General features: G+C 50.8%; 2 protein-coding genes across 11 annotated transcripts in view; both read right to left on the bottom strand.

Moving 5' to 3' along the window:
* GFPT1 (glutamine--fructose-6-phosphate transaminase 1) overlaps positions 1 to 16,740 on the bottom strand; it is a 28,953-nt gene extending 12,213 nt beyond the window's left edge. Inside the window, exons 1-12 of one of the 2 annotated variants that reach the window (XM_054000617.1) lie at positions 16,658 to 16,740; positions 13,265 to 13,372; positions 12,755 to 12,862; positions 11,440 to 11,565; positions 10,731 to 10,789; positions 9,628 to 9,762; positions 8,665 to 8,726; positions 7,925 to 8,004; positions 4,673 to 4,726; positions 2,579 to 2,684; positions 654 to 817; positions 78 to 173 (exon numbers count right to left, since the gene is read on the bottom strand). In XM_054000617.1, coding sequence (XP_053856592.1) covers positions 78 to 173; positions 654 to 817; positions 2,579 to 2,684; positions 4,673 to 4,726; positions 7,925 to 8,004; positions 8,665 to 8,726; positions 9,628 to 9,762; positions 10,731 to 10,789; positions 11,440 to 11,565; positions 12,755 to 12,862; positions 13,265 to 13,372; positions 16,658 to 16,664 — 1,105 coding nt within the window. In that variant the 5' untranslated portion in view covers positions 16,665 to 16,740. The remainder of the gene's footprint in view (positions 1 to 77; positions 174 to 653; positions 818 to 2,578; positions 2,685 to 4,672; positions 4,727 to 7,924; positions 8,005 to 8,664; positions 8,727 to 9,627; positions 9,763 to 10,730; positions 10,790 to 11,439; positions 11,566 to 12,754; positions 12,863 to 13,264; positions 13,373 to 16,657) is intronic. The other variant, XM_054000618.1, reaches the window with a different exon arrangement.
* NFU1 (NFU1 iron-sulfur cluster scaffold) lies at positions 13,289 to 25,274 on the bottom strand. 9 transcript variants are annotated; one of them, XM_054000621.1, is made up of 10 exons: positions 25,178 to 25,232; positions 24,441 to 24,498; positions 23,503 to 23,609; positions 23,087 to 23,222; positions 22,468 to 22,534; positions 21,875 to 21,989; positions 21,616 to 21,679; positions 19,877 to 20,051; positions 19,287 to 19,377; positions 13,289 to 13,372 (listed from the first exon to the last, which is right to left on the bottom strand). In XM_054000621.1, exons 1-9 carry the CDS (start codon positions 25,230 to 25,232, stop codon positions 19,330 to 19,332), a joined length of 825 nt encoding a protein of 274 aa, XP_053856596.1. In that variant the 3' UTR covers positions 13,289 to 13,372; positions 19,287 to 19,329. The 9 variants fall into 9 exon arrangements, with proteins under 9 accessions (XP_053856596.1, XP_053856595.1, XP_053856597.1 ...); XM_054000620.1 differs by lacking the exon at positions 13,289 to 13,372 and adding an exon at positions 18,130 to 19,086; XM_054000622.1 differs by lacking the exon at positions 13,289 to 13,372 and adding an exon at positions 18,130 to 19,086 and having other exon boundaries at positions 19,291 to 19,377.
* Between the last annotated feature and the right edge of the window lie 448 nt (positions 25,275 to 25,722).

Raw genomic sequence — 25,722 nt, 5'->3', positions numbered from 1 at the left:
GCATCACCCCCTCCCTCCCCTGCAGCCACCGTGAGCAACTACTGGACACTGAGTGAAGGAGGCCCAAGCTCAATTACCAGTGTAGTCATCAAAGTTGACCCTTCCTCTCATGGTATTAACAACAGATTCTGGCTGTTCAAATATTTCCTTCTGCATGAATGAGCTGAAGTTACCTATGAAGAAAGATAGAAAATAAATTAGAACACTTTACCTCCTATAACTTAAATTTTAAATTACCTCCTGCTAACTGCCATTTTTCCTGTGTATGTAGGGAAAAGCTTGGACCAGCCAAAGATTATTAAACTGATCCTTCTTTTTCTGCCAAAACACCAGCCCATGATGAGAGCTTGATTCGAGTTTCTGGAAGGTGTCAGTGAAGGGCAGATCCAGACTGGCAAGTTTGTGAGGGATCAATCTTGGTTAAAAACCAGATGGCTCCAAGCAGGGGGCAAAATCCTCAGCCCCACAGCTCTCCTCAAAAGCTGTCAATGACTAGAGGGGAAGTCCCATGACATGTAAGGACTTTTCTCCCCATGAGGACGATCCAGCACCAGACCGGAGACGCTGCAGAGCGGAGCAGAGCCTGTCCCCACCTGGGGCAAGGGTGGCAACAGGTGACTGCAGGTGACAGGCAGGCAGGCAGCAGCTCTCACCCTTCATGATCTGCTGCAGCTCCATCTGCAGGGTCTGCACGGCCCGGCCCGGGTGGTCGCCAGCCGTGCGCTTGACGCGGTGGATGGACAGCCGGCCGTCCACCACGGCCGCCACGTCGTCGTCCTCCAGGAAGATCACGCGGTTGGTATGCTCGATGACAGCGCTGTGGGGACACGGGAGGATGTGTTATTGTAAATGCAGGTGAAGCCGGTGGGAAGAAATGCTGATGTCTGACTCCAGTTCAGAAGGCTGAATGATTTCTTTATTACAGCTATGCTATAATACATTAATATACAATTTAAAAGAGTTACTAAAACTACAAGCCTACTTTTCCTAACTACCATCTCTAACTCACAACTCGTGACCCTCTCTGGAGAGTCCAGCCACAGGTGGGTTGGATTGGCCATCAGGCCCAAACAATCCTCACCAGAATCCAATCAAGCAATCACCCCAGGTAAACAATTCTCCAAACACATTCCACATGGGAAAAACAAGGAGCAAAATAGAAATTGCTTTCTCTTTCTTTCCTCTATGCTCCTCTATGAAAAATCACGAAAGAGAGAAGAATGTGCCTGCCACAGGGGACATTGCTCACACCCTATTCTGGGCACCTGCAGCCCTCCCAGCACCCCACAGAGGCCAGCAATCTCCTCCTCTTTTAAAATCCTGTAAAGTGCATTTCCGTGGATATTCTCAGCTCAGTCATAGAGAAAAAGAGAAAGATTTCTGCCAGGCTAAGCCTGGGAAAAAGTTTGAGAGGAATGTAAACAATCTATTATCTTCCTTTCCGTTCATATTGTTTGTAGATCTGTTCTACCACACTGACCTAAGTCCAGTGTACCAAGCAGGTGAAATGTTTTTACTATAAGACCAATGGAATTAATGTTCACAATGTTCTCTATAAAAGAGAGAGGTGCTTTTGAATAAACGCTCATTTTGCCTTCTGAAATCGTACGAGTCATTTCGCCCATCCCTGGCTCAACAGCGTCACATTTCAACCCTGCCAATGGAACTGGCTTGTTATTAATTTCATTATTCATTTTCTCATTATAGATGAGATTATCATTACAGATTTTCTCATTATTAATGAGCCACCAGGCTCATTATCAATTTCAGGGAGAAATGCTGAGTTCAAGAGCTTTAAGGAGAAGCTCTGAGTTGCTCAGACAAATGGGATCTGTCTGGAGCTGTGAGGTCAGGAGGGCAGGGATCTGCCCTGGCGCACAGGCTGCTCACACACAGGAACAGGGTCCTTCCCTGGTTTTTCCAGGGGTAAGCCACTGTCCCTCCCTGCACCTCACTCTGCCCATCTGTAAAAGCAGGGACAGCTTCATCCCCTGGTAAGGCAGCCGAGATCTGCCCAGCAGCACTCCCTGGAGTGTCACTGAAAAGCTCTAAAACCAGAGCACATCAGGGTGTCCTGAGAGCCTCCACAATTCTCTGATGGAAGGGGCTGCAGAAGCCAACCACAGCAGTGTTTTTACATTCCTGGAGCAAGCACTCATTCCTCTTGAACCAGAGAATCCCAAAGACTCTGCTAAGGCTGCTGCCAAGCTGCTCTCTCCTCACTCCTCTGGGATTAAAATATGCCACCTCTGATGATGAAGGAATTGCATGTGTGCAGAGGTCCCTGGAGAACCAACACAATTCTCCTCATAATTAGCACCTGGCCTGCTAGTTTAGGTCAGGACTCTCTCAGGTTTCCTCTCACTGGGAAATCTTACCAACAGATGAGCCTGAAGAATGGCAACACTCTATTCCAAGGCCAAAACAGCATCTCTGTTTCGGTTAGTATTTGTAAATTAATGGCCACGTGCACACAATTTACTTTATTCACCAAGAAACCACACCCTCCCCATCTCTTATTCCAGAGGCTTTGAAACAGGATATTTCTACACACACCAGAGAGGCTGGAAAACCCTACCTGGCATCAGAAGCAAAGTAATATTCCACAGCTTTCTCCTCCACGGGGAAGAGGCAGGTGGTGCTGTCCACTCGGGACAGGTTGCAGCTCCCCTTCTTGTCTTTCCCTAGGAGACAAGAGGCTCAGGGGCTGCCCAGGTGACACCCCTGGGCACAGGTGACACCCAGCAGAGCCCCCAAAGCACGGTACCAACATGAAGCACTATTTTCATGCCTGTAGGTGGGCACAACAAAAGGAACAGCAGCACTTGTGCTGCTGTGCCCACCCTCAGTTGGCTTGCAAGAGTTTTATTGCTTTTTAATAAGTCTGCAAGTGTATTACTAGTGCAGTCTGAAGTTTAGAGGAAAGTATCAGGAGAAAATCCGAATTAAAGTTTTGTGTGGCTCCACTGGCAGAGAATTCAGGGTGCTTTATGAGCAGCCACATTTCACCATTAAACCTGCCCTGTTGATCATTTTAAGTTCCTCTCTGGTGAGCCCCCAGAAATGGAGCAGCACTGCTCTTTCTTTGTTACTCTCAGCACTGGGGAAATTCTTTCAGGGCTGCCACCTGTGTGCCCACCCTGCTCCCCTGAGCACCACAGGTGGAACCTAAACCTATTTCTGTCTGGCCGAGCTCACTGGTCAGACACAGCTCGGGAAATCCAGGATTAAGAGCTCAGCCTTGCTCCTGCACCACCAAACACAACCACCTCATCCTGACCAGAAAATCACACCTGTGCTCTTGCCAGGGAGGTGTCCAGGGGTGACAGGACTGAGAGTCAGCTTTGGAAAAATCTGTCCTAGAAGTTCAGCCTTTCACCAAGGATCCTTTCTGGAGTACTCTGGAAATTCCCAGCACTGTCTCCTCCTCCTCCAAACTGCTTCTCAGTGCTGAAGCTCATCAGGGATGCAAATGAGGCACCCAACACCTACTGCTCAGCACCAGCCTTGAGCAAAATTATTTGCCAGTCACTGTGCAGGGTATGGGGAGGGAGGGGGTGGATTAATCAGCTTATCTCCCAAAATGGGATTATTGCTGAAGAACAGGAACGCTGAAGTTACTCCATTCTATATTTATTGCATAATCCTGATGTTGTTTCACCTACTAGACACTGATCTGATTCAGTGATGCAAGCAGAGCTCGTGGTGTTCTGGCTTCCACTTCCGCAGATGAAAACGTAAAGGAAAAATACTGCTTTCATGTTGATACTCAGTGAGAAAGGCCCGCTCAGGCAGTGATTCAGAGCCTCCCAGTCCAGTTATCAAGTCAGTAAATGAGGAGAACAATGCCTTTGTTGTCGAGCTGAGACAGGACAGACTATTTGGTGTTGAGAAGGGACAGAGCAGAGCTGCACTCGCCCACAGAAGCACCCAGACCTGATCAAAACATGCAAATTTGGTTTCTCAAAACAGAGCATTTCCCGGCATTGGCTTTATTATGTTGCATTGCTTTCCTGCATGACAGATTCTGCAGATTCAAGCACATCCTCCCCCTCACAGAAAAGGGGCTTCAGAGGTGAGCTGCTTCAGAGGTGAGCTGGTTCATCCCAACATGTGATGGGCTGGCCTTTAAAGCACTTCAAGAGAGTAACCGATGGTTCCCCCTGATAAATGAGCAGGGGAAGGAAGGCCCAGCTTCAGGCCAAGCTTAGTGATGCCACCAGAGGTTCACCCCATGGTCAGGGGGAGGACACGGCTCTGACAACCCAAACTCCAGAAGGAATTTTGGGCAATGCTTGCCATTAGGATTGGCAGCAGCCTCCTGCTTTAGTGGGGTTTATTTTTAAGGTAATTCACTGTTTCCTTCTGCAGCCAGAGCTGCAGGAACACTCAGTACAACCTGCACTGTCATCAGTTTTTGCACATATGCTGAGCATTATGTCCCAATATTTGAAGTGGGATGGGTGGATTTTCCTGTGTGCTGCTCATGGTGTTTCTGATCAAGAAGGAATTTTGATTTTCCCACATGTTTTGCTGCACTACACGGAAAGCAATAGCCACATATTAAAAAGACAATGCATCTTGGTCCCATTTATGATTCCTTTCCTAAGGAGCTGAAGGAGCTGGAGGATTTGTCTGAAATTTCAAGTGTTAGCTTTTCTCTGGTGAGCACCTTCCTCCATTTTTATGGATATTCCATCAAAAGAATGATCCATAGATTGTACGGCTGGAAGTGCAATTGGAAAAAAAAAAAACAAAACAAACCAAATTTGAGATATTCAATAAAAAACTTACAGTGTTACATAAATACATTAGTGTTACTGCTAATCATCCAATCAAAAGGCAAAGCTGCTGGGACTGGTTCTTGCAGCAGGGGATCAGCAGCAGGACAGGACAGCAGCTCCTGGGATCCCTGCGCTGCTCAGAACACAAGCCCAGGTCCCAGGCACTGAGCAGGCTCACACCCCTCTGACCACAGGGAATTACAGAGCCATTTTCAGTACTTTTCACTTTCAAAGGTGTCTGTGGTGGTAGAACACGTGTGAGAGCAGGATGGACAGACAACACGACCAGATGTTGTCCCATGAAGGGTGACAGCTTCCACAAATGACGTGGGGTGGCAGGGGCAAGGTCTGTGGCAGTGCCAAGGTACAGGCAAGGTCTGTGGCAGTCCAAGCCCCAGCCTGCAAAGCTCTCTCCTCTTTGTTCCTGAAAACCACCAGGTTTTCTCACAAAGGCCAACGTGCCACACGCAGAACAGAGGCTTCAGTTGAACTGCACTGTTTCATTTACTACACTGAACTGTTCCAACAGCCCTGGCAGTGTCCCAGGCCAGGCTGGACAGGGCTTGGAGCACCCTGGGACAGTGGAAGGTGTCCCTGGCCATGGCAGGGGGGTGGAACAAGATGGGCTTTAAGGTCCCTCCCAACCCAAAACATTCCATGACTTTAATCTACCACACTAAGATGTATTTTCCTCATAGTAAGTGGACATTAAAGCTGTGATTACAACACCAGAGGCCAACCTGAGGTACGTGGTGGGTAGAACACGTGTTCATTAACTTGCTTTTAAAAAAAAACATCTCTAGCAATGGTTTCATTTCTGATTTCCAGCTGAAAGCTGCATTTCAGAGCACACAGCTGTGTGTGCCTGTGCCCTGGAGCCCCAGGGATTGGGGTTAGGATTGGGGTTGGGGTCATCCCCACTCACCTGTGCAGTACAGGATGGGGATGTGGTCAGTGGATTTGGGTTAGGGTTGGGGTTAGGGTTAGGTTTGGGGTTGGAACTGTCCCCACTCACCTGTGCAGTACAGGATGGGGATGTGGGTGTAGGTTATTGTTAGGTATTGGGGTTGGGGTTAGGATTAGATTTGGGGTTAGGGCTGTCCCTGCTCACCAGTATGGTATAGGATGGGGATGTGGGTGTGGGTTGGGGTTAGGTTTAGGGTTGGGATTAGGGTTGGATTTGGGGTTGGGATTAGGGTTAGATTTGGGGTTGGGGCTGTCCCCACTTACCTGTGCAGCACAGGATGGGGATGTGGGTTAGGGTTAGGACTAGGTTTGGGGTTGGAGCTGTCCCCATTCACCTGTGCAGTACAGGATAGGGATGTGGGTCTGGTTTAGTGTTAGGTTTGGGGTTGGGGTTAGGGTTAGATTTGGGGTTGGGGTTAGATTTGGGGTTGGGGTTAGATTTGGGGTTGGGGCTGTCCCCACTCACCTGTGTGGTACAGGATGGGGATGTGGTCAGTGGATTAGGGTTGGGGTTAGGGTTAGATTTGGGGTTGGGGCTGTCCCCGCTCACCTGTGCAGTACATGTTGGGGATGTGGGATAGGATTGGATTTGGGGTTAGTGTTGGGGTTGGGGTTAGGTTTGGGGCTGTCCCCACTCACCTGTGCAGTACAGGATGGGGATGTGGGTTAGGGTTAGGACTAGGTTTGGGGTTGGAGCTGTCCCCACTCACCTGTGCAGTACAGGATAGGGATGTGGGTCTGGTTTAGTGTTAGGTTTGGGGTTGGGGTTAGGGTTAGATTTGGGGTTGGGGTTAGATTTGGGGTTGGGGCTGTCCCCACTCACCTGTGCAGTACAGCATGGGGATGTGGTCAGTGTGTTGGGGTTGGGGTTAGGGTTGGGGTTAGATTTGGGGTTGGGGCTGTCCCCACTCACCTGTGCAGTACAGGATGGGGATGTGGTCAGTGTGTTGGGGTTGGGATTAGGTTTGGGGTTAGATTTGGGGTTGGGGCTGTCCCCACTCACCTGTGCGGTACAGGATGGGGATGTGGTCAGTGGATTAGGGTTGGGGTTAGGGTTAGGTTTGGGATTAGATTTGGGGTTGGGGCTGTCCCCACTCACCTATGCAGTACAGGATGGGGATGTGGGTGTAGGTTGGATTTGGGGTTGGGGTTAGGGTTGGGGCTGTCCCCACTCACCTGTGCAGTACAGGATGGGGATGTGGTCAGTGTGTTGGGGTTGGGGTTAGGGTTGGGGTTAGATTTGGGGTTGGGGCTGTCCCCACTCACCTGTGCAGTACAGGATGGGGATGTGGTCAGTGGATTAGGGTTGGGGTTAGGGTTAGGTTTGGGGTTGGGGCTGTCCCCACTCACCTGTGCGGTACAGGATGGGGATGTGGTCAGTGGATTAGGGTTGGGGTTAGGGTTAGGTTTGGGGTTAGATTTGGGGTTGGGGCTGTCCCCACTCACCTGTGCAGTACAGGATGGGGATGTGGGATAGGATTGGATTTGGGGTTAGTGTTGGGGTTGGGGTTAGGTTTGGGGCTGTCCCCACTCACCTGTGCAGTACAGGATGGGGATGTGGGTTAGGGTTAGGACTAGGTTTGGGGTTGGAGCTGTCCCCACTCACCTGTGCAGTACAGGATAGGGATGTGGGTCTGGTTTAGTGTTAGGTTTGGGGTTGGGGTCAGGGTTAGATTTGGGGTTGGGGTTAGATTTGGGGTTGGGGCTGTCCCCACTCACCTGTGCAGTACAGGATGGGGATGTGGTCAGTGTGTTGGGGTTGGGATTAGGTTTGGGGTTAGATTTGGGGTTGGGGCTGTCCCCACTCACCTGTGCAGTACAGAATGGGGATGTGGTCAGTGGATTAGGGTTGGGGTTAGGGTTAGGTTTGGGATTAGATTTGGGGTTGGAGCTGTCCCCACTCACCTGTGCAGTACAGGATGGGGATGTGGGTGTAGGTTGGATTTGGGGTTGGGGTTAGGGTTGGGGTTAGGGTTGGGGCTGTCCCCACTCACCTGTGCAGTACAGGATGGGGATGTGGTCAGTGTGTTGGGGTTGGGGTTAGGGTTGGGGTTAGATTTGGGGTTGGGGCTGTCCCCACTCACCTGTGCAGTACAGGATGGGGATGTGGTCAGTGGATTAGGGTTGGGGTTAGGGTTGGGGTTAGATTTGGGGTTGGAGTTGTCCCCGCTCACCTGTGCGGTACAGGATGGGGATGTGGTCAGTGGAGAGCTTGTGCTCGCTGCGCACGCCGATGAGCAGGGGGCTGCCTCTCCTGCAGGGACACAGGGACAGCTCAGCACCTGGGGACACCCCCACGTCCCACCCAGGGCTTCTGCCCCCCTCAGCTGCAGCGGGGCACAGCCAGAGCCTCCCCGAGCAGCTGCTGCAAACATGGAAAGAACCGCGGGATGAAGAACACGAGCAGCTGAGTAACCTGCACCAGGGTTAGAGAAACTTCTCCAGAGTCACTGAACCAGGGACTGCTCCTCACTGCACACACCTACACACTGCTTTTGGCACTGGAGTTCAACCCCAGCTGATGCTGGTGTTTAAAATGGGACAGAAAACCTGAACACGAGGCTGGCACAAACTCCAGGCCAAGTGGAGGACTCGTCCAAGGGCTGCCACAAGGGCAAGCACAGAGGAAAAGGTAAAACCATCTCTTTTCAAATCATGACCAGAGGATACCAAAACAAAGCTGTTCCAGACCAGGTGTGGTACAGATGGTCAGGAAGAAATTTCCAAAATAATTCTGGGAACTTTTTGTTATGATAGATGGAAAACAAGAGAAAGGAAATTAAAAACAACAACCACCCTCTCCCCAGCACATACAGTGTGATGAGAATGATCTCTACTCTGTCTTCTAACTTGGGGATATAAAAACAAGTGCCAGGCAGGGTACAAGAATGTTCCTTCCCATGACAACACTCACCTGGTACCGACCGCCTGCCCAGGGTAATGAACACTCTTGAACACAAGGGCAAAAGCACCTTCCTGCAACAAGAGAAACAAACTTTATCCCTTCAGCTGAGGCCCGGGCACTGTTCCAGTGTTCCCAGCACAGAAACTGCTCCTGTGTTTCTGTGGACACAGAAGAGACACCCAAGAGGTTTCACAGATGTTTCCAGAAAAGCCCATAGCTCCAGCCCCCCCGTCCTGGAAGGGTGTCCCTGCCCTGAGCCTGGCAGCACATCCTCAACCACTGAATGAGCCTCCTGAACCCCGGAGAGACACTCAACTCCCTTGGTTGTCCCAGTGGCTCCTGCTTCAGCTCAGGGTGCAGCGAGGGGAGCTGCAGAGGCAAAGATCTGATAAAAGCAGCACCAAAACTTGAGGGTGTTTGCTCAGCTGAGGTGCCACAGCCCACCAGCAACACGAGTTCCTGGCAGGCAACCCAGTGAAAACCCAGCTGAGTGCTGTGGGCTGAGGAGAGCACACAACCAGGCAGTGGAGGCAGAGCAGCTCCCACCAGGGGTCAGCAGCAATCCCTGGATTGCTGGAGCTCTGGGAAGAACTGGAAGCAGCTCAGACTCTCCCAGACCAGAGCTCTGGGAAAGACTGGAAGCAGCACAGACTCTCCCAGACCAGAGCTCTGGGAAGGACTAGAAGCAGCACAGACTCTCCCTCCCTGCTCCCACCACCCCAGCCAGGGGCTGGCAGCCTCCAGTGCTGCCGTGCCCAAGAGCTGAGCCATTTCCCAGATGAGCACTGACAAACATCCCAGAAAACCAAACACACACCTGAGATGAGCAGCCAGAGGCAGGAGAGACCAAGCCCTGCCTCGGCACATGCCCAGGGCGCCTTGCAGCAGCGCTGGGCTGCAGGGGGGGTTTCTGGGGTGTGTGTCCCACTGTGCCCGTGCCCAGCTGCCCTCCCTCCGTGCCCCCAGCCTCACCAGCTGCTGGATGACCCTCTCCACCAGCGTGGAGAAACTGATGTCGTCGCTGTCGCGGTTGTCGTACATGTACTTCACCAGCTTGACGATGCTCTCCGTGTCTGTCTCCGACTCGAAGTCGTATCCCTTGCTTTCCTGCAGGGACAGCCCCTGTGGGTCACCAGCCTCCCTCCTCTGCTCTGTCCTCCTTCCCTTCCTTCCCACCTTTCCTTCCTTCATTTTTACTACTCCCTGTCCTGAACCTCGCCTTTCAAGATTTTCTTCCCTTTTTCTCATGCTTTTCCTTTTCTCTGCTCCTTTCCTTTGGGAAAGGAGCTCATTCACCTTTCCTTTTCCTTGCCTTCTCCTTCTCTGCTCTTTCACCTTTCCTTTTCCTTCCCACCTCTCCTTCTTCCCTTTCCTTTCACCCTTCCATACTGCAGCTGTTCTTACTCTTTTCTCCCCATCCTTCACTCTGCTTTTCATCTTCCTTTTACCTAACTGGCTTTCCTTTTTCCTTCTTTTTCTCCTCTTCTCACACTTTCCTTCCATCCTCCCTGCCTTTTAAGTTGCAAGAGTATGAGGAGAGGGGGAGAGGGCAGTGAGTGAGAGTGTGAGGGGAGTGCAGGAGTGTGAGAGTAAAGGAGTGAGTGTGAGGATGTGAGGGACACAGGGAAGGGGTTTGAGAGGGAAAGTCCCAAACTTTCAAAGTGAGTCTCAAAACTCAAAGGGAGGAGTGGGGGATGAGGAGGGAGGGGAAGTTGTGGGGTCTGAGCAGGGTGGTGAGTGTGAATGTCAGGATATGAGTGGGGGAACCGAGGTAGGGAGGGAATGGGAGATGTAAATGTACTCACAGATTAGGAGAGGCTGTGAGTGCAAATACAGGTGGGAGTGCAAAAACGTGAGTGGGGGAACATGAATGGAGGTGAGAGGTGATGTGAGTGGGGAAATCACTGTGAGAGACGAGTGAGGAGTGAGTGGAGATGTGAGTGAAGGAATGGGCAAGCAGGGAATGTAAATGGGGAATGAGAGTGAGAATGCAACAGGGGGGGTGAACTGGGCAGGCTGTGAGAGCCAAGGGGAGTGGGAAAGGAGGGAGGGCCTCATCCCCCAGGGTCACTCACCAGGAATTTCTGCAGGTCCTTGTAGTTGGTGATGATGCCGTTGTGGATGACGATGAACTCTGGGGAGAGAGGAAAGGCCCTGCTCAGCCCCATGCCAGCCCCAGCCTGGCACACCAACCCCCTTCCCTTCCCTACAGTGGGGACTGGGGGGCAAAAAGTTTACACAATTCCATTCCAGAGAACAGCCATGAACATTCTCACCATCCCATTTCCTTCTGTCCTCTCCTCCTTGCTCTGTGCCCACACACCCATGCAAGCCCTGGGCACCCAAGGAGCCCTTCCTGGGATCCCTCACTGTGGGGAACACTCTCCGTGGGGATCCCTCACTGTGGGGAACACTCTCCGTGGGGATCCCTCCCCATGCCTGGAACCCGAGCCCAAGCCCTGGGCTCAGCACCACGGCCCAAACAAACCCAGTGCCCCCATCCAGCAGCTCTCCCAGCACACAGAGAAGCAGCAGCTCTCCCAGCACACAGAGGGGCAGCAGCCCTCCCAGCACGCAGAGGGGCAGCAGCCCTCCCAGCACGCAGAGGGGCAGCAGCCCTCCCAGCACGCAGAGGGGCAGCAGCCCTCCCAGCACGCAGAGGGGCAGCACACAGAGAAGCAGCAGCCCTCCCAGCACACAGAGAAGCAGCAACTCTCCTGGCACACAGAGAAGCAGCGGCCCCCCTAGGCTCCAGGAGCTGCAGGGGCCCAGGCAGGCACTGACCATTGTTCTTGTCGGAGCGCTGCGGGTGGCTGTTCACAGGCTTGGGCTCGCCGTGCGTGGCCCAGCGCGTGTGGGCGATGCCCAGATGCACATCAAACTCGATGTCCAGGTCCATGTCCTGTTGCTCTGCAGCACAAAGTTTGAGTCCTGAGGGGCTGTCCACACCCCGGCTCAGCCTGGGAGTCTCACCAGGCCTCGGGGGCTACAGGACAGCAATGCTGACAGGGCCAGCACATCCCACAGGACACAGAATCGAGGCTGGAAAAGACCTTTAGGATCATCAAAGGCCAACCAAAACCTCAAGGGCTTTCAGGGCAGGGCAGGTGCACACAGAAAACAGCCCTGCGCTCCTCACTCTGCCAAAACAAAAAGCAACCTTCAAGGAAGAACCCAAGCCTGGGCTGTCCCTCGGGGGTGCTCCTTGCCATCCTGTCACCTGCACACCTCCATGGTTAATTCATGCATCCCTAACCCCTGTCTCTCCAAAGTCTACCATGAGCATGAATATTTCTTTGGAAAAAATATATCTTGGGGAAAAAATACTCCTCTTACTCCACAATCTCTTTAAAACTGTGTACCCTGACATTTTCTTGAGCAGGCAAACCTCCCTTCAGGAATCCTCTGTCCATCTCCTATTTCTGTACCACACACCCCACCTCATCTGGGCTTTCTGGCTCCTGGTTTACACTAAGATTAGACTGACCCACCTCCCTCTGGCACACTCAGCACTCTGTGCCTCAGGTGAACACAAGAATGGGCTAAAAAGACTCGAATTTCACCAACGCAGCAGCTTCTGAATGTGAAGCTGAGATCCTGACAGCTCTGAAAGCATCTCCCCGCCCTCAGACAGCATCTATTCCACTCCCAACAACTTCGTGCCTCCTTGCATTGAGCTCAGATTTAATGAATTAAGGTTTAAATAAAGGGGGCAGAGAGAGGCAGAAGGAGATTCCTACAGGGAATAGGGCGAGGTTCCTACAGCATTTCTCCTTCTGCCCAAGCTCTAAATCTTCATAATTATCTCCTGCTAATTCCTCTATTCCCCAGTTCAAGAAGCTTTTTGGTTGCTTGTTTTGGAGTTTTTCCTGTCTGTTTCCCACGATCTATTTCAGGTCTATTTTACTTTAGTAGGTTGCAAATCATTTGCCTTGGAAAAATCAGGATTTCTCTGTAACTTCACACCAACAACCACAGGATCACCAGGCTCTTCAGAGCTCATCCCTGAGTGTTTACACCTCTGGAAGTTCGTGTTTGTGCATAAAACAGGTGATATTCAAAACACAAAGGAGGGAAAGGAGGAAAGGGAGATACTTACTGTGAACCTCTTCATCCAGAGCCTTCACTTTCCCCGTCTGCTTGATAATGTGGATTTTGCAAGCATTGGCTTCCCAGTCTTTATCATTTCCTCCGTCCAGTCCCACACCTGAACCCGGCCGTGGAACACGGAGAAAGAGGGTCAAGTGCAGAAGTTATTACAGTATTTTATGTCAACAAATTCTGCCCTTTCTGATTCTTCCTGAGCCCTTTCTCCAAAAGCTGGCCTGCCACATAAAGGCAAGAAACCCTTCAGATTAGAACTAAGTTTTCCCTTCGTCATCTTGTCAGTATTTTTAAAGCCTTTGGGAAAAAAAAAAAAAAAAACATGAATGCTTATAGACATCTGTGTATTGAAGTTAATCTGAAGTTAACCCAAACCTCTGACCACAGGCACATCCAGTTTGTGCTCCAGCTTTCCTCAACAGCAGAAGGTGGCAGAAACCATTCACATCACACCAGGAAAAGCCCCAGAGAAAGCCCAAAGTGCCAGCAGAGCTCAGAGAGGTACCTGCAGAGTCATAGCCCCGGTACTCCAGGCGCTGCAGCCCCTTGATGAGGGTCTCCAGGATCTCCCGCCTCGTCCGGGGCACATGGTAGTTCAGGTAAGCAAAGATGCCTGTGTGGGGAAAGGAGAACAATATAATCTAGAATGTAAAACATTTCCTTTCTTGCAGGTTTGCCTTAAACACCTTACCTGGGGAACCACCAGAGCAGGCATTCAGCTGCTTCTGACACTCAACTCTCTCACAGAGCTGATTTTTAATATTCAAGCACAAATCCTAGGCCTTCTTAACACCAGCTACATAAAGAATTCCCTCTAAAGAGTTGGTAATTGTAACAGAATAACATTTTCAACAAATGGGCATTATTGATTTCTAAAGCTGACAACCACATTACTTTGTCTGAGAACTTTATTTTCCTCGTGAACTTTTTTGGAGCTCAGGTTCCTTAATTTCATGGCACATTCAGAGGCAAATGAAATGCATCACCCCTTCCAGGTAAATGACTGAGATACACGAAGGAATTGCTTCTTGCAATCCTTTTCCTACAAAAGTAGAAAAGCCTTCGGGCTGGGCTTACTCCCAAATTCCTTTTCCTATTACTGTTAACTCATTTCCATAGACCTTGTTATCAGAACATCCACCTGGCAATTCCAAGGAATCCTTTATCCCAGAACTGCTGGAGGAGCTCCTGCTGCTGCTGCCCAGCAGTTCAGGGAGGTGCCAGTCCCTGTGTCCCAAAACATCCCTTTTTCTGCCCAGTCTGAGGAGCACAAGGTCAGAAAGCTTGCCGTCACTGTTATGTCTGGGAGCTGCACAGGGGAGCACTGAAACTCAATTCATCACCTCCAGGCTGGGAAAAAAAGCAAAACCAGAAAAACATCCACCCTGTGGGGATCCACATTTGTCCACTGGACACCTCTCTTGCTGCCCACGCTCCCTCTCCAGCTAAAAAAGGGCAGGATTTCTCCTGCCCGGAGTAACCAACCAGAGCAGCAATTCCAGGACTCACTCTGGCCCACAGCTCCAAGGCAGACACCAGGTACAGCCAGGTGTGACAGATGAGGAAGGGCTGAACGTCCCCACTGACGTCCATGCAACCCCAGAGCTAGAAACTCAAGTCTTTTCTAAGCCCATTTTTATCATCAGGAATCACTCGTAAACCAAGATTTGAATTCTACAATCCCAGGCCCAAATTCTGCCATCCCAGGCCCGAATTCTGCCACCCCAGGCCCTGAATTCTGCCATCCCAAGACCTGAATTCTGCCATCCCAGGCCCGAATTCTGCCACCCCAGGCCCTGAATTCTGCCATCCCAAGACCTGAATTCTGCCATCCCAAGACCTGAATTCTGCCATCCCAGGCCCAAATTCTACCATCCCAGGCCCAAATTCTGCCATCCCAGGCCCAAATTCTGCCACCCAAGACCCAAATTATGCCACCCCTTTTGGTCATTAAATCCAGCCATGGCATATGACAGGTTTACTGATTTACAGAACAGTCTGTGGAGCCCTGGAAAAACCTGTTTCACAGATGCCATGGAACTGGTTTGGTCCACTCGGACCCAAGCACACCCAACTCACACCTGGCCAGGTGTTCAAACTGCACCTGTGTGTCACACAACCAAGGACAAAGCCTGGCTTTCACTGACACTATTAGAAACAAACCCCCAGCACATCTAAACAAGGCACACAGCAGGCACCAAGGCATTGGACTTGGAGGCTCCTTTCCTTTTCCTGTCCAGCAGCACAAGCCCATGAGATTTTGTAGGGTCACAAACCTGAACATCAGGCTAAAAACACTGCCTTGGTAATTCCAGTCTGGAAGCTGCCGAAGCTCTCCCTTCGTTGTCACAGACTGAGGTATCTGAGAGTTCAGGTAACAACAGCACCACTGTCACATTTACTTCTTTTAAAACTCAACCTTTCCGTGTGAATTGGATAAAACTCTGGAGGTGGATGGGCAGCCGTGGTGGGATAAAGCCAGGTTTATCCATCCCCAGCCTCAATTCCATGACAGAAATATTGAGTTTTGAGGCCCTGTAGCTGCCACAGCCTGGGAAATCAGGGCCCTCTGCTCCAGACAAACCAGGAGACCTCTCACTCCAGGATACATCCCAGAGCAACCCTCGGCAACAGAGACAGTACTCCCCAATGCTTTTCTCACTCTTCCCGTAAAATGTTTCAATATCCAAGAAGAACTTCACTTGTATCAAAAACGGGGGAAATGCCTAAAATCCCGAACACAGCTGAGGAAGAACTGCCCGATGTTTTCACGGCGGAAAAGACAAAGAGCAGAATGTTAATATTGCACATTTCAGAGGCCGGACCTCAAATACGGCAAGCACGAAGCACCAAAAGCACCCCTATTCTTGCAGCAAGCTATTTATAATAATAATAATTATCCTCTCTATTCTTAGCTTTGCTCCGCTTTGTACTTCCAACATGAATTAACACAGTGTTAAATGTGAGCTGAGGTACGAGTCTGATTCTCCACAGCTTGACAGCTTGAAGGCAACGCTGGTTCCATCCCACAAAAACAATGAGAGAAATGGCAACTTGCACATTAAGTGTAAAACCCACAGTCCCGCTGAGAGCATAATTTTGCACACAAAAATACAAGGAAAAAAAATGAAAATAGGAAAATCCAACAGATCGCTGTTTCATAAATTTCCATGGAAAAACATGAAGACAACGGGATAGGGAAAAGATAAATGACATTCCCGTGTGTAAAGGATGGGGCAGGGTGGCTGCATTTCCATGGGAAGCGGAGTGGAAGGAGAGGAGAGCCAGAAGCGGCTCCGGCCCGAGCTCGGGGCACGGTCCGGCAAAGCCGGGCTAGGCCGGACCCACGGCCACACCGAGCCAAACCGGACCCACCTGCGGAAAACAAATTATCGGGAGTTGCAACGCCTAAAAACCACCACCGGTACCGGCGCCCGGAGTGGGAGTGGTGCCTCCGATAGCAGCAGAGCCACGGCTGGTAGCGCCACCGGAGCGCCCCTTCCCACCGGCCCGCCCTACCGTGTCCACCGGGGGCCACGGCGGAACGGCCCCGGCCCCGGCACGGCGGCCCCGGCACGGCGGCCCCGACAGCACTGAGCCAACCCCACCGGCACGGGGGCAAACTGGGGCACGGGCCCTTTGTCCGCCGCCGCTGCCGCCGGCGCACATCCCCACGGTCTGCCGACAATCCGCCCTTTAAGCCACCAACACGGTGCGAGCCGCCTCCCCGCGCCGCCGGCATTCGGGATAACGGGGCCGGGCCACCTCTCGCCACAGCCGTGCCCTCCGTCCCCGCCCGGCCCGGGCCGGCCGCGGCCTCACAGCGCCCGCCCGGTCGGCTCCTCCCGCCGGCTCGGGGCCAGCCCGGGCCCCGCCGTCCCCCCGGCGCGGTGCTCACCGCACATGGTGCGTCCCGCTCCGCAGCCGCGCCGTCTGTGCCGCCGGGGCCGCGCCCCTCGCGCCAGGCCCAGCGCAGGCCCCGGCCCGCCCCGCCCCGGCCGCGCCCGCCATTGGCCGCGCCGCCGCCGCCCCGCCCGCCCGCGCTCGGGACGTGGCAGCCGCTGCCGGGGCCGCGTCCGCCGCGGGGCCGGGCGGACAAAGCGGGGACGGGCGTCGGAAACACCCCCGGCACACCGGGATGGGCCCGCTCCCTGAGCGCCCCGGTGATTCCCAGCCCCCTGATCCGGGCCGGGGGGACACCGTTCCCGGACCCTTCCCGGGAATTCCCAACCCCGGACCGGGGTATGCCCGTTCCCAGACCCTTCCCGGTAATTCCCAACCCCAGACCCTTCGCGGTAACTGCCGGCCCCGGACAGCGGAGGAGAGGTGTTCCCTCCCGGTAATTCCCACTGACGCCAGGCAGGAACAGCACCCACGGGATCACCCCCAGGCCCTCCCGCAGCTTTCAGCGTCTGGAGATCACCGGGTGTCGAACCGAGGCTGCTCCGGGCTAGGGCAGGGAACAAGCGGCCCCGTCAGGCTCCCGGGAGCGTGACACGGGCTGCATCCTTCCCCAGTCCCGCTCTATAACAGCACCCATTCAGAAGCAAGAGAAAGAAACCATTTAGATGGATCTGCAAAGCAAACTGGGACAGGCTAACTGACTAAGGCGTGACATCCGTGCAGCTGGAGAGCTCAGCGATGCTGTCTGTCTGCAGCCACCCCCATCAAACCCTGCCTGGAAACTTACTGAAGGCCTAAGGCTACAAAAGAGAGTAATGCCTCTAGAGAAATGCCCTTCATTCAACTTGATATTATACTAAAATGTCAACAAAGAACTATTTCCTTAAAAAGCACAGAAAACAACCCACAGCGTCAGGACACATAAAAGAACCATATTTTGAGCTTGCTGCCAAAACCTGGCTGGGCACAGAGCAGAGAGGAGGAGGTCACCGGATCTCAGGAACACGAGAAGCCTGCAGTCAGGACACAGCCCCCTCCTGGCCTCTGTCCCACAGCGAGGACAACCACGGCGGGGATCCCAGGACTGCAGCGTGCAGGGCAGCAGTGCTCTCCCCTCCCGCTCCCGGCACTCCATCTCCTCCTCACTGTGAAGCTGGACAAGGGCTGACTTCACACCCCCTTTTCCAGCAGGCAGGCGAGTGCCTCGCGGCAGTGGGAGCCGATTTCCCAGGTGCGGGGAAGCACTGACCCCTGGGAAGGTGCGAGGGGCAGGAACGCACACTCTGCAGGCAGGCACAGCAGCGCTGCTCCCCTCGGAGCTCACCCTGGCCCGGGCTTTCCTTCCCTGCCCTGCAGCAGGGAATTCTGTCATCAATACCACCGTGTGCTTCATCAGAGAGTAAAAGAAAACATGGTAATTTCACACCGATTTCCAGATTCAAACAACTGCGGGTTATTACTGAAAGCTGAAGAAGTATTTAGCTAAAATATTTATTTTCAAATTTATGCCAAGTAATAGGTAGTTTATGGTTACCACATGCTGATGTGGTGCTATAGAGGAGATTCTCCACCAGCTGAACTGATCCTGTTTAGGGACTTTATCAGAGGAATAATTAGACTGGCAAGGGATGAAAGAGGGGAACACTCCAGAGGCTGTCAAGCCAATCCTAAGCCAAATGAGGACCACAAACTCAGCTCCGTGGTGGCAGCACAAAGAAGGAACAGAATTCCTGGTCACAAAGCCAGGCACCAGGAAGAAATCATTCCTACACACAAAAGTAAACACAGCTCCTTGCAAAGCCTGTTCACGCGTTTCAACGTCAGAACAGCAAACACTCCCCTGCCGTGGTGTGCAGGACTGGAAGGAGCCCTGCTCTGCCACGTCTCGGGCAAACAGGATGTGGCAGGAGCAAACACAAACACAGGCCCTGCTTCCCTCTGCCACCCTGCACAGGCAGTCCGTGCCTCCAGCACTGCACCTTCCTTCCGATGCTGGGAAATCAGCATGGTGGCTGAACGATTTTCCTGCTAAATGAGCTGATTAGCCTACTTACTGAAGCTGATAAGGATCATTCTTTTCTAACATTTGCTTTAGAAGGTACGATTTTTATAACAAACGTTTTTTGTTTCTGTTGCTATGGTTTGCACAGTGGCAATGAGCAAGGAGGTAACTTTCCACAGTGTTACATCCCCCAAAATGAACAGTTGATATTATAGGTTATCTTTCACACACAAGAATTTGATAGCAATCAGCAGCTTTTTAACAAGACTTAATAAAACTAACATTCCTGAAGCTCCCATTTACAGAGTAAGGGCAGAGAGTCCTGTCAGTCTCACAAGTTGGGGGAATAACCATTTAACACTGCTATTGCACAAAAAAGCCAAGGAACTTCTGCCTTCTCTTTTTTTTCGGTACTGAAGTTTCTGTATGAAAAAACAATGAAGAAACACATCACTGTTTTCTGAGCCCACCATTTCTTTCTAAAGACATAGCAGAATAATTTTTTTGTAATCCAGGGCATTTAATAAATTAGTGGATGAACTGCTGGGACATTCTCACAGTAAGTACAACTACTTTTCTGACAAGGCAGATTTGGTTGCTCCTCAGCACAAAGATGGTTTACCTACAGCAGGAGGCAAATGTTTATTTGGCCACAGATGACGAAGTCAAGTAGAATTCGCTTCTTTCTCCACGTCATCATCGTCGTCAACAACCTGAAATCAAATCCAGAAGTAGTTTAGATAAACAGTTTAAGCTCTCAGTCCTGCAGGATTTATTACATTAAGTTCCTGTTGGGCCCAAGGAGAATAGCAGTTATTCCACACCACCGAACGACAACGGGCTCAGGAGGAAGGTAAGAAAAACTGGCAATCCAAAATGCCAGGAGGAAATGAGCTTTAATTATAGGAGCAGGTCAAGCTACCACAAAGGCCAGGAAAACAATCGCTCCAGAAATCAGACATTTCATGAGAAAGCCAAAGAATCTGCATTTCAGGGGACAAAGCTTGTTGCTTTTTATCACATCACAAAGGTATCAGCAAGTGTGTCCAGCTCTGGGCTCAGGACCCTGCAGAGCTCTCCAGCTGACTTGGAAAACCTGCATCCATGCACCCCTGGTTTTCCCTGACTGCCAACCTGCCCCCGCTGGAAAGGGACGGAGAGCTCCTTTTCCACTGAAAAGAAAACCTCAGTCAAAACCTCTCCCTGACCCACCTGCTCAACGCCTTCCACCTCAGGGATGTAGAACTGGAGCATGTTCTGGATGCCGCTCTTGAGGGTGATGAGGGAGCTGGGGCAGCTGGTGCACGACCCCTGCAGCTTCAGCTGCACAATCCCATCCTCAAAGCCTTTGTAAATAACATCACCACCATCCTCTTGCACTGTGGGCCTGAGGGAACACAACACTCAGCTTAAAGCTGGTAGAGCTGAAACAGGGATCCTTCCAGAAACCCTCCATGAAGCAGTATTTAATACTCTCAAAAACTGTGAAGACAGAGGGATTTAGTCACTATTTCTCTACAATCACCCGGTTCACATTTCCAACAACTCCTGCTCTGCTGGACTATCTAACATCAAAACTTTGTATGCAGGCAAAGCATTTTTGCAAGGAATGCAGCAGTGCATGAAGGAACCACTGAGATTTTAGGGTAGGGAGTGAACACCCTGGGGCAGAGCTCAGCCTGGCCTGGAGGCAATCGTTGCCTCGGTGCTGCCAATAAATACCTCAGGGGGCGTGTCCCCCCGGGGTGCAGCACAGCTGTCACCTGTGATAAGAAGCCCTGTTTCCATGAATAAATATGCAGTTCTCCACAATTTACCAGGACAGAAAACAGCCCCAACTATAAAAGCTTCATCCTGCTCAGGGGTGAAGGAAGCAGCTCCTGATAAGCTCACCCCAGTGCCACAAGCATTTCTACAGCCTGCTCTCCCTCTGCCAGCCACAAATGCCCAGCATTGTAGCTCTGTCCCCATAGCAACATTTTTCCAGACCAAGTTAAAACCATCGAGTTACTCTAACAGAAGGTCTTTATACTGATTTCCAAAATAACTCTCTGAGAGCTACAGTCCTAACAGAAAAATCTGTGAACCTGACACATTTATAAACTCACCACAGCCAATTATCTCCGTTCCAGAAAGCCAAAGATCATTATTTAAAATTCCATTTTTCTCACTTGAATTAACTTTTTGACACACTACAGGACCTTACAGATGTACATTCCTCCCATCCTGCACCTTCTGACAGCTCCTCTGCATTTAATTTTGATCTGCTGGACAATAAATGCTCTATGTGTAGCCTGGTTGATGGATAATTTCTGAGAATACCCTGCTAGAAAATGAAGGAAGATGCACCACAGCTGATATTCTCATCAACAGCTTCTTGGTGCACTGATGGGTGCAGGGGGAAGAAATTAAAGAAATGAAAAGGTGGGAAAAGCAGAATTTTGGGCAGAAATTGGCTTCTGGTTTCAACACTTAGTACAGATGCTTGGCAAAGATGCTCCAGCTTATTTCTACTTGTCTTGCTTTTTCAGGGAAATTAACCAGCACCATGTGTCTGCTCTGAGATAAAGAAATTTTTAAATTACATGATATCACTTTAAATGCAGCAGCTTAAAAAAAAAAAAAAAAAAAAAGTACAGTTTCTGGTTCGTGCAGTTTGTGAGCTGGGGAAGATGTCACCATCAGATATCACAAACACATCTTCCCCTGCACCTCAAATGTCAAGTTGCTTATTGCTTTCAGTTCACTCTAGAAGGCAATTCATGAGCACAAAAATACTCCTCAGGTAAACAACATGATCCACAACCACCCTGGAGACTTCATTAGTTACCACCAGTTTCTAAATTCAAGCTGTGTTAAAGCACCAATAAAATCACAGCAGAGTGCAAGGCCAAAATCCATTGAAGGCCAGGATTTTCCATTAGGAAATCTTCCTCTGGAGTATAAACTACCTGATTCTTGTATCCAGCAGCTCCTTAATCATCAGTACAACTTCATCATCTTCTTCTGAAGCAGCTTGGGAAAAGAAAAATGTGCAAGTCAGAACACTGGGAGAATTCCAGGCTGCAAATTCCTGCCTGCAGCCACCTTAATAGGTTTTAAATTTAAATTCTCCTGCATGCTTTTGTGAGGGAGAAGTGGAGGCTCTTCTGGATGTCACAAAAGCTAAAGCCAAAGGAGACTTGGCCTCTCCCTGAAGATTTGATTTACCTGTGTCTGTCCTAGGTGCCTCATCAGTAACCACAGGTAAGCCAGAGGCAAAGAAGTCCATTATGGTTGCATAAATATCTGGTTTCAGTAAGTTCCAATCCAGGTCTTCACTCTCCTGTGAGAATCAGAAGAGGGGAAAGAAAAAGAGTGAAGAAAAGTACCTGCCTGCTGCTGCTAGGTTCCACATTAAAAATGTGAGATTCTCACATTAAAAATGCCATCATTGTCTCTCACATTTGATGCACAGACTGGACTTCATGTTCTCTCAAGTCCAGCTTTGCCAAAGACATTTAGTCAGACTCAGACTGTGACAGCCAAAGAAGGGTCTCCTTGTTTGCAAGCCAAGCAAGTGCTTTTAAAAGATTAGCTAAGACGGTGTGAAAGTCTCCAAAATATGTTATTATTTGACAGATATTTTTTATTGACTGTTTCAGAGACTCAAGACTGTCAGTGTACCAATTTAGCATCCCCTGAACTTGTTTTGTTTCATATTAAAGGCACTTGTGGACACTTCTCTGGAACCTCCACTGCGCCTGTCTGGATCTCTCGGTGGCCATTTCACACAGCTCATCTTTGAGCACAGCTCTGCTTACCTTGGTGATTGTGATGAAGTCTGGCCCAAAGAAAACACTTTTAACTCCCTCAATCCGGAATAACTGTCTGTTAAGGAAACAAGGGAGGGAGAAATGGGCAAAAATGTTTGTCCCCAATTGACAAACAAACTGAGTTTTCATTTTAACAATTAACAATATGGTTAACCCACAATTTCATCTACAGGAAAAAACCCTAAAACTGTGGTAAACTTGGAGGTAAATACAGCATAAGGTTGTGATAGTGTTTTTGTAATTACAGGGGGAAGAAAATATATTCTCTTGCAAGACTGGAAAACATCAAAAATGCAATGAATGAAAGAATCAGAAATCTTACCACAAAAGTATGGAAATGGAATGGAAATTTCCATTTCTAATGGAAAATTATAGCAGTGATTTCACAATACCCACTTGAAAGAATTTCTACACACAAAACAGTTGTACGTGCACTGAGCATTTGCTTACTGAATTTTTAAAAGACTTAAACCATGGAATTACTGCAAGTGCACCAAACCATCTGAAATAATCAAATAATTCTCTTCCCTCCCTCTCCTGCAGGGAGCTTCTGTTAATTCTTTGGAAATTTTTATTCCAAATTCTATTTAAAAGGGAGTAATAATACCTTGCTAAAGGTGAGCAATAGGCTGCAGCTGGTGTGGAAAACTCCATAGTCCTCGACTCTAGCACTTCCCTTCCTGGAATAAACTTCAAGCTATTTGGATTTGGTGTGTCCTGGGTTTGAATAAACATGCCTCTTACTGCAAAGACAAAAAAAAAAAGAAGAAAAGTAATATAATCAAACCTAAGGAGCTTAAATGGAAGTCAAGTCCTGATTACTCAGCAAGCCCAGGGTGATCCCAGAGCACAGGAACACTGCTGAACCCGGGCACGTCATCTCACAGGGGACAGCAGGATAAAATGAACCTTCGCTTAGCTTCTTTTGCTAACTTTTATTTACTAAAACACAAACTTTCAGCATTACCACAGGACATAAAACCCCACAGAATGCTCATCTGCTCATTTTTAACTGGTATTTACCTGCACGATGCCACACTGCAGATGGAAGAGATGGTTTCTTTTGCAGAAGCTGGTGGAAAGGCTGGCGAGTTGTCAGATTATGATCTTTTAACAGCATGTGACAGAACCTAAAGAAAAATAACTTTACTAACAATTTCCAAATTCCACATTTGCACTGTCCCAAAGAGAGAGCATTGCAGATGCTTTTAGCTGCCCCGGGACTCAGCAAGACACACCTGGGGTGGTGTCATTGGCTCAGACAAAAGTAAAGGGGGGAGAGCAGCAGGAGACAAAAGAAAAAAAAACATTAAAAAGGAAAAGTAAGACAGAGTGATGGAGTAACAGGCTTCAGTTTCACAGCTGTGAATACCTGATTTCTGCAACTGTATGCACAGCCAACAGCATCAGAGTATTTCAAAGCAAAGTGAAAGTCAGAAAATGAAAACAAGACCCATCTCACATCACAGACTAATTATTACATACTAAGGATCAATTATTATCTAGTTCCTCTCCTCTTTATCAGCTACAGGAGAGGAAAACTGATAAACTCAGTAAATCCCATCAGCAGGGGCTGTTCAATAAGAGGCTGGGTCTCTCTGGGGGTCACAAACCAGAGCACAGGCACTGCACCGAGGCCCAGACACCTCAAACATGGAACAGGAGAGAAGATCTCTCTCATGAAATGAACATCCCTGCTGTGAGCTCAGGACACACAAACACAGAAAAGGTCTAAATCGTGTTACTTGCTTACTTTTGTGGGCTTGGGAGCAGGTAGACACCACAACAGGATGTGTAAGGAAGGTCCTCTGGAAGCTCCATTATCTCCCTTTAGCTAATAATGATTATATCCCATTTTACAGTGCTCAGCACAGAGCAGGTGTGCCCAGCACTACAGGGTCCTCTAAATCCCCCTTACCGCTTGATCTTGAGCCAATTGTGGGGGAAGAATTTCCTCTTACTTCAGGGCCCTGAAGATAGAAGAGTGGGAAGGGTGTACCAGCTCCTCGTTGCCTGATCCTGTGCACACGAGGGGGTGCAGAATTACCCCTCATTGCAGCATCCCGAGCACACCTAAGGGGAATTACACCCGGCTGCAGTGCCCTGAGCATGTGGGGAGTTACCCCTCAGAGCAGGTCCTGAGATGGGTGTGAGGGAAATTACCCCTCGGTGCAGGATCCTGAGCATGTGGGGAGTTACCCCTCAGAGCAGGTCCTGAGATGGGTGTGAGGGAAATTACCCCTCGGTGCAGGATCCTGAGCAGGTGTGAGGGGAATTACCCCTCGGCGCAGGATCCTGAGCTGGGTGTGAGGGGAATTACCCCTCGGAGCAGGATCCTGAGCAGGTGTCAGGGGAATTTCCCCTCACGGTTCTCCCAGGGTGTACAGGGCTGAGCACGCAGGAGCTGCGTGTCACGGAGAGCTACCAGCTTGCGGCTGGAAAGGGCTGAGAAGGACAAACAGCCTCTCACTGCCCACCAGGAAGAAGCGTCACCCCCGTCCGCGATGGAGAAAGGAAGGGGAAGAGCAAGGAGCACCCGGGACGGCCCTGGAGGTCGCAGTGCCGCTAACTGCGACGCGGCCCCCTTTCAGTCACGCGAGGAGAGGGCGAGAGGGGGCCCCTTCAGGAATAAGCCGAGCTCCCTCCGGGAAAAAGCCGTGCCGGGGCAGCGGCAGCCGCGGGCCCCGCGGTCACCTACCGCCCGCCCAGCCCCGCCGCCGCGCAGAGCCGCCGCGCCGCCGCCATCTTGGCATTCCCCAGGGCCGCGCCCGCCGCCGCCCGGGCACGGCGGCGCCCCCTGGCGGCAGCGCCTGAGGGAGACGGCGGCCATGGCGGAGGCGCTCGGGACGGAACGGGCTCCGTCCGGGGCCACCGGGGCCACCGACCGCCGCTCCCGGCACGGCCGGGGCCGCCACTGACCCGTGTGCCAGACTGCCACACCCACACGGCGGTTAAATCCCCCCCCAGTTGGGGGCACGGCGACTCCAGCACTGCGCGGGGCAGCCTGTGCCAGAGGTGGGTAGCTCTTTCCAGGAAGGAATTTTCCCAGTTTCCAGGAAGGAATTTCCCCGATTTCCAGCCTGAGGCTGTTCCCCGTCCTGTCCCTGTTCCCTGGAGCAGAGCCCGGCCCCCCGGCTGTCACCTCCTGCCAGGGAGTTTTGCAGAGCCAGAAGGCAGCACAAAGTCTCTCTCAACGGACATTTACACAAGATAGAAATTAAATTAAGAGGCGCAGCAAAGCCC

The sequence above is a fragment of the Vidua macroura genome, chromosome 28, assembly GCF_024509145.1.
Source record: "Vidua macroura isolate BioBank_ID:100142 chromosome 28, ASM2450914v1, whole genome shotgun sequence".
NCBI lineage: Eukaryota > Metazoa > Chordata > Aves > Passeriformes > Viduidae > Vidua > Vidua macroura.
Note: the sequence above shows the minus strand (reverse complement) of the source record. Positions and strands in the feature narration are given on the sequence as shown.

Bases quoted from the DNA above. Each gene is read 5' to 3' on its own strand.
- NFU1 (XM_054000621.1), bottom strand. From the start codon at position 25,232: ATGCCAAGATGGCGGCGGCGCGGCGGCTCTGCGCGGCGGCGGGGCTGG. The intron at 23,610-24,440 runs GTAAGAGGAAAT...ATTTTTCTTTAG, and splicing joins TCTATCTTCAGGGCCCTGAA to GTTCTGTCACATGCTGTTAA. The intron at 21,680-21,874 runs GTAAATCAAATC...TCTTTTCCCAAG, and splicing joins GGCACCTAGGACAGACACAG to CTGCTTCAGAAGAAGATGAT.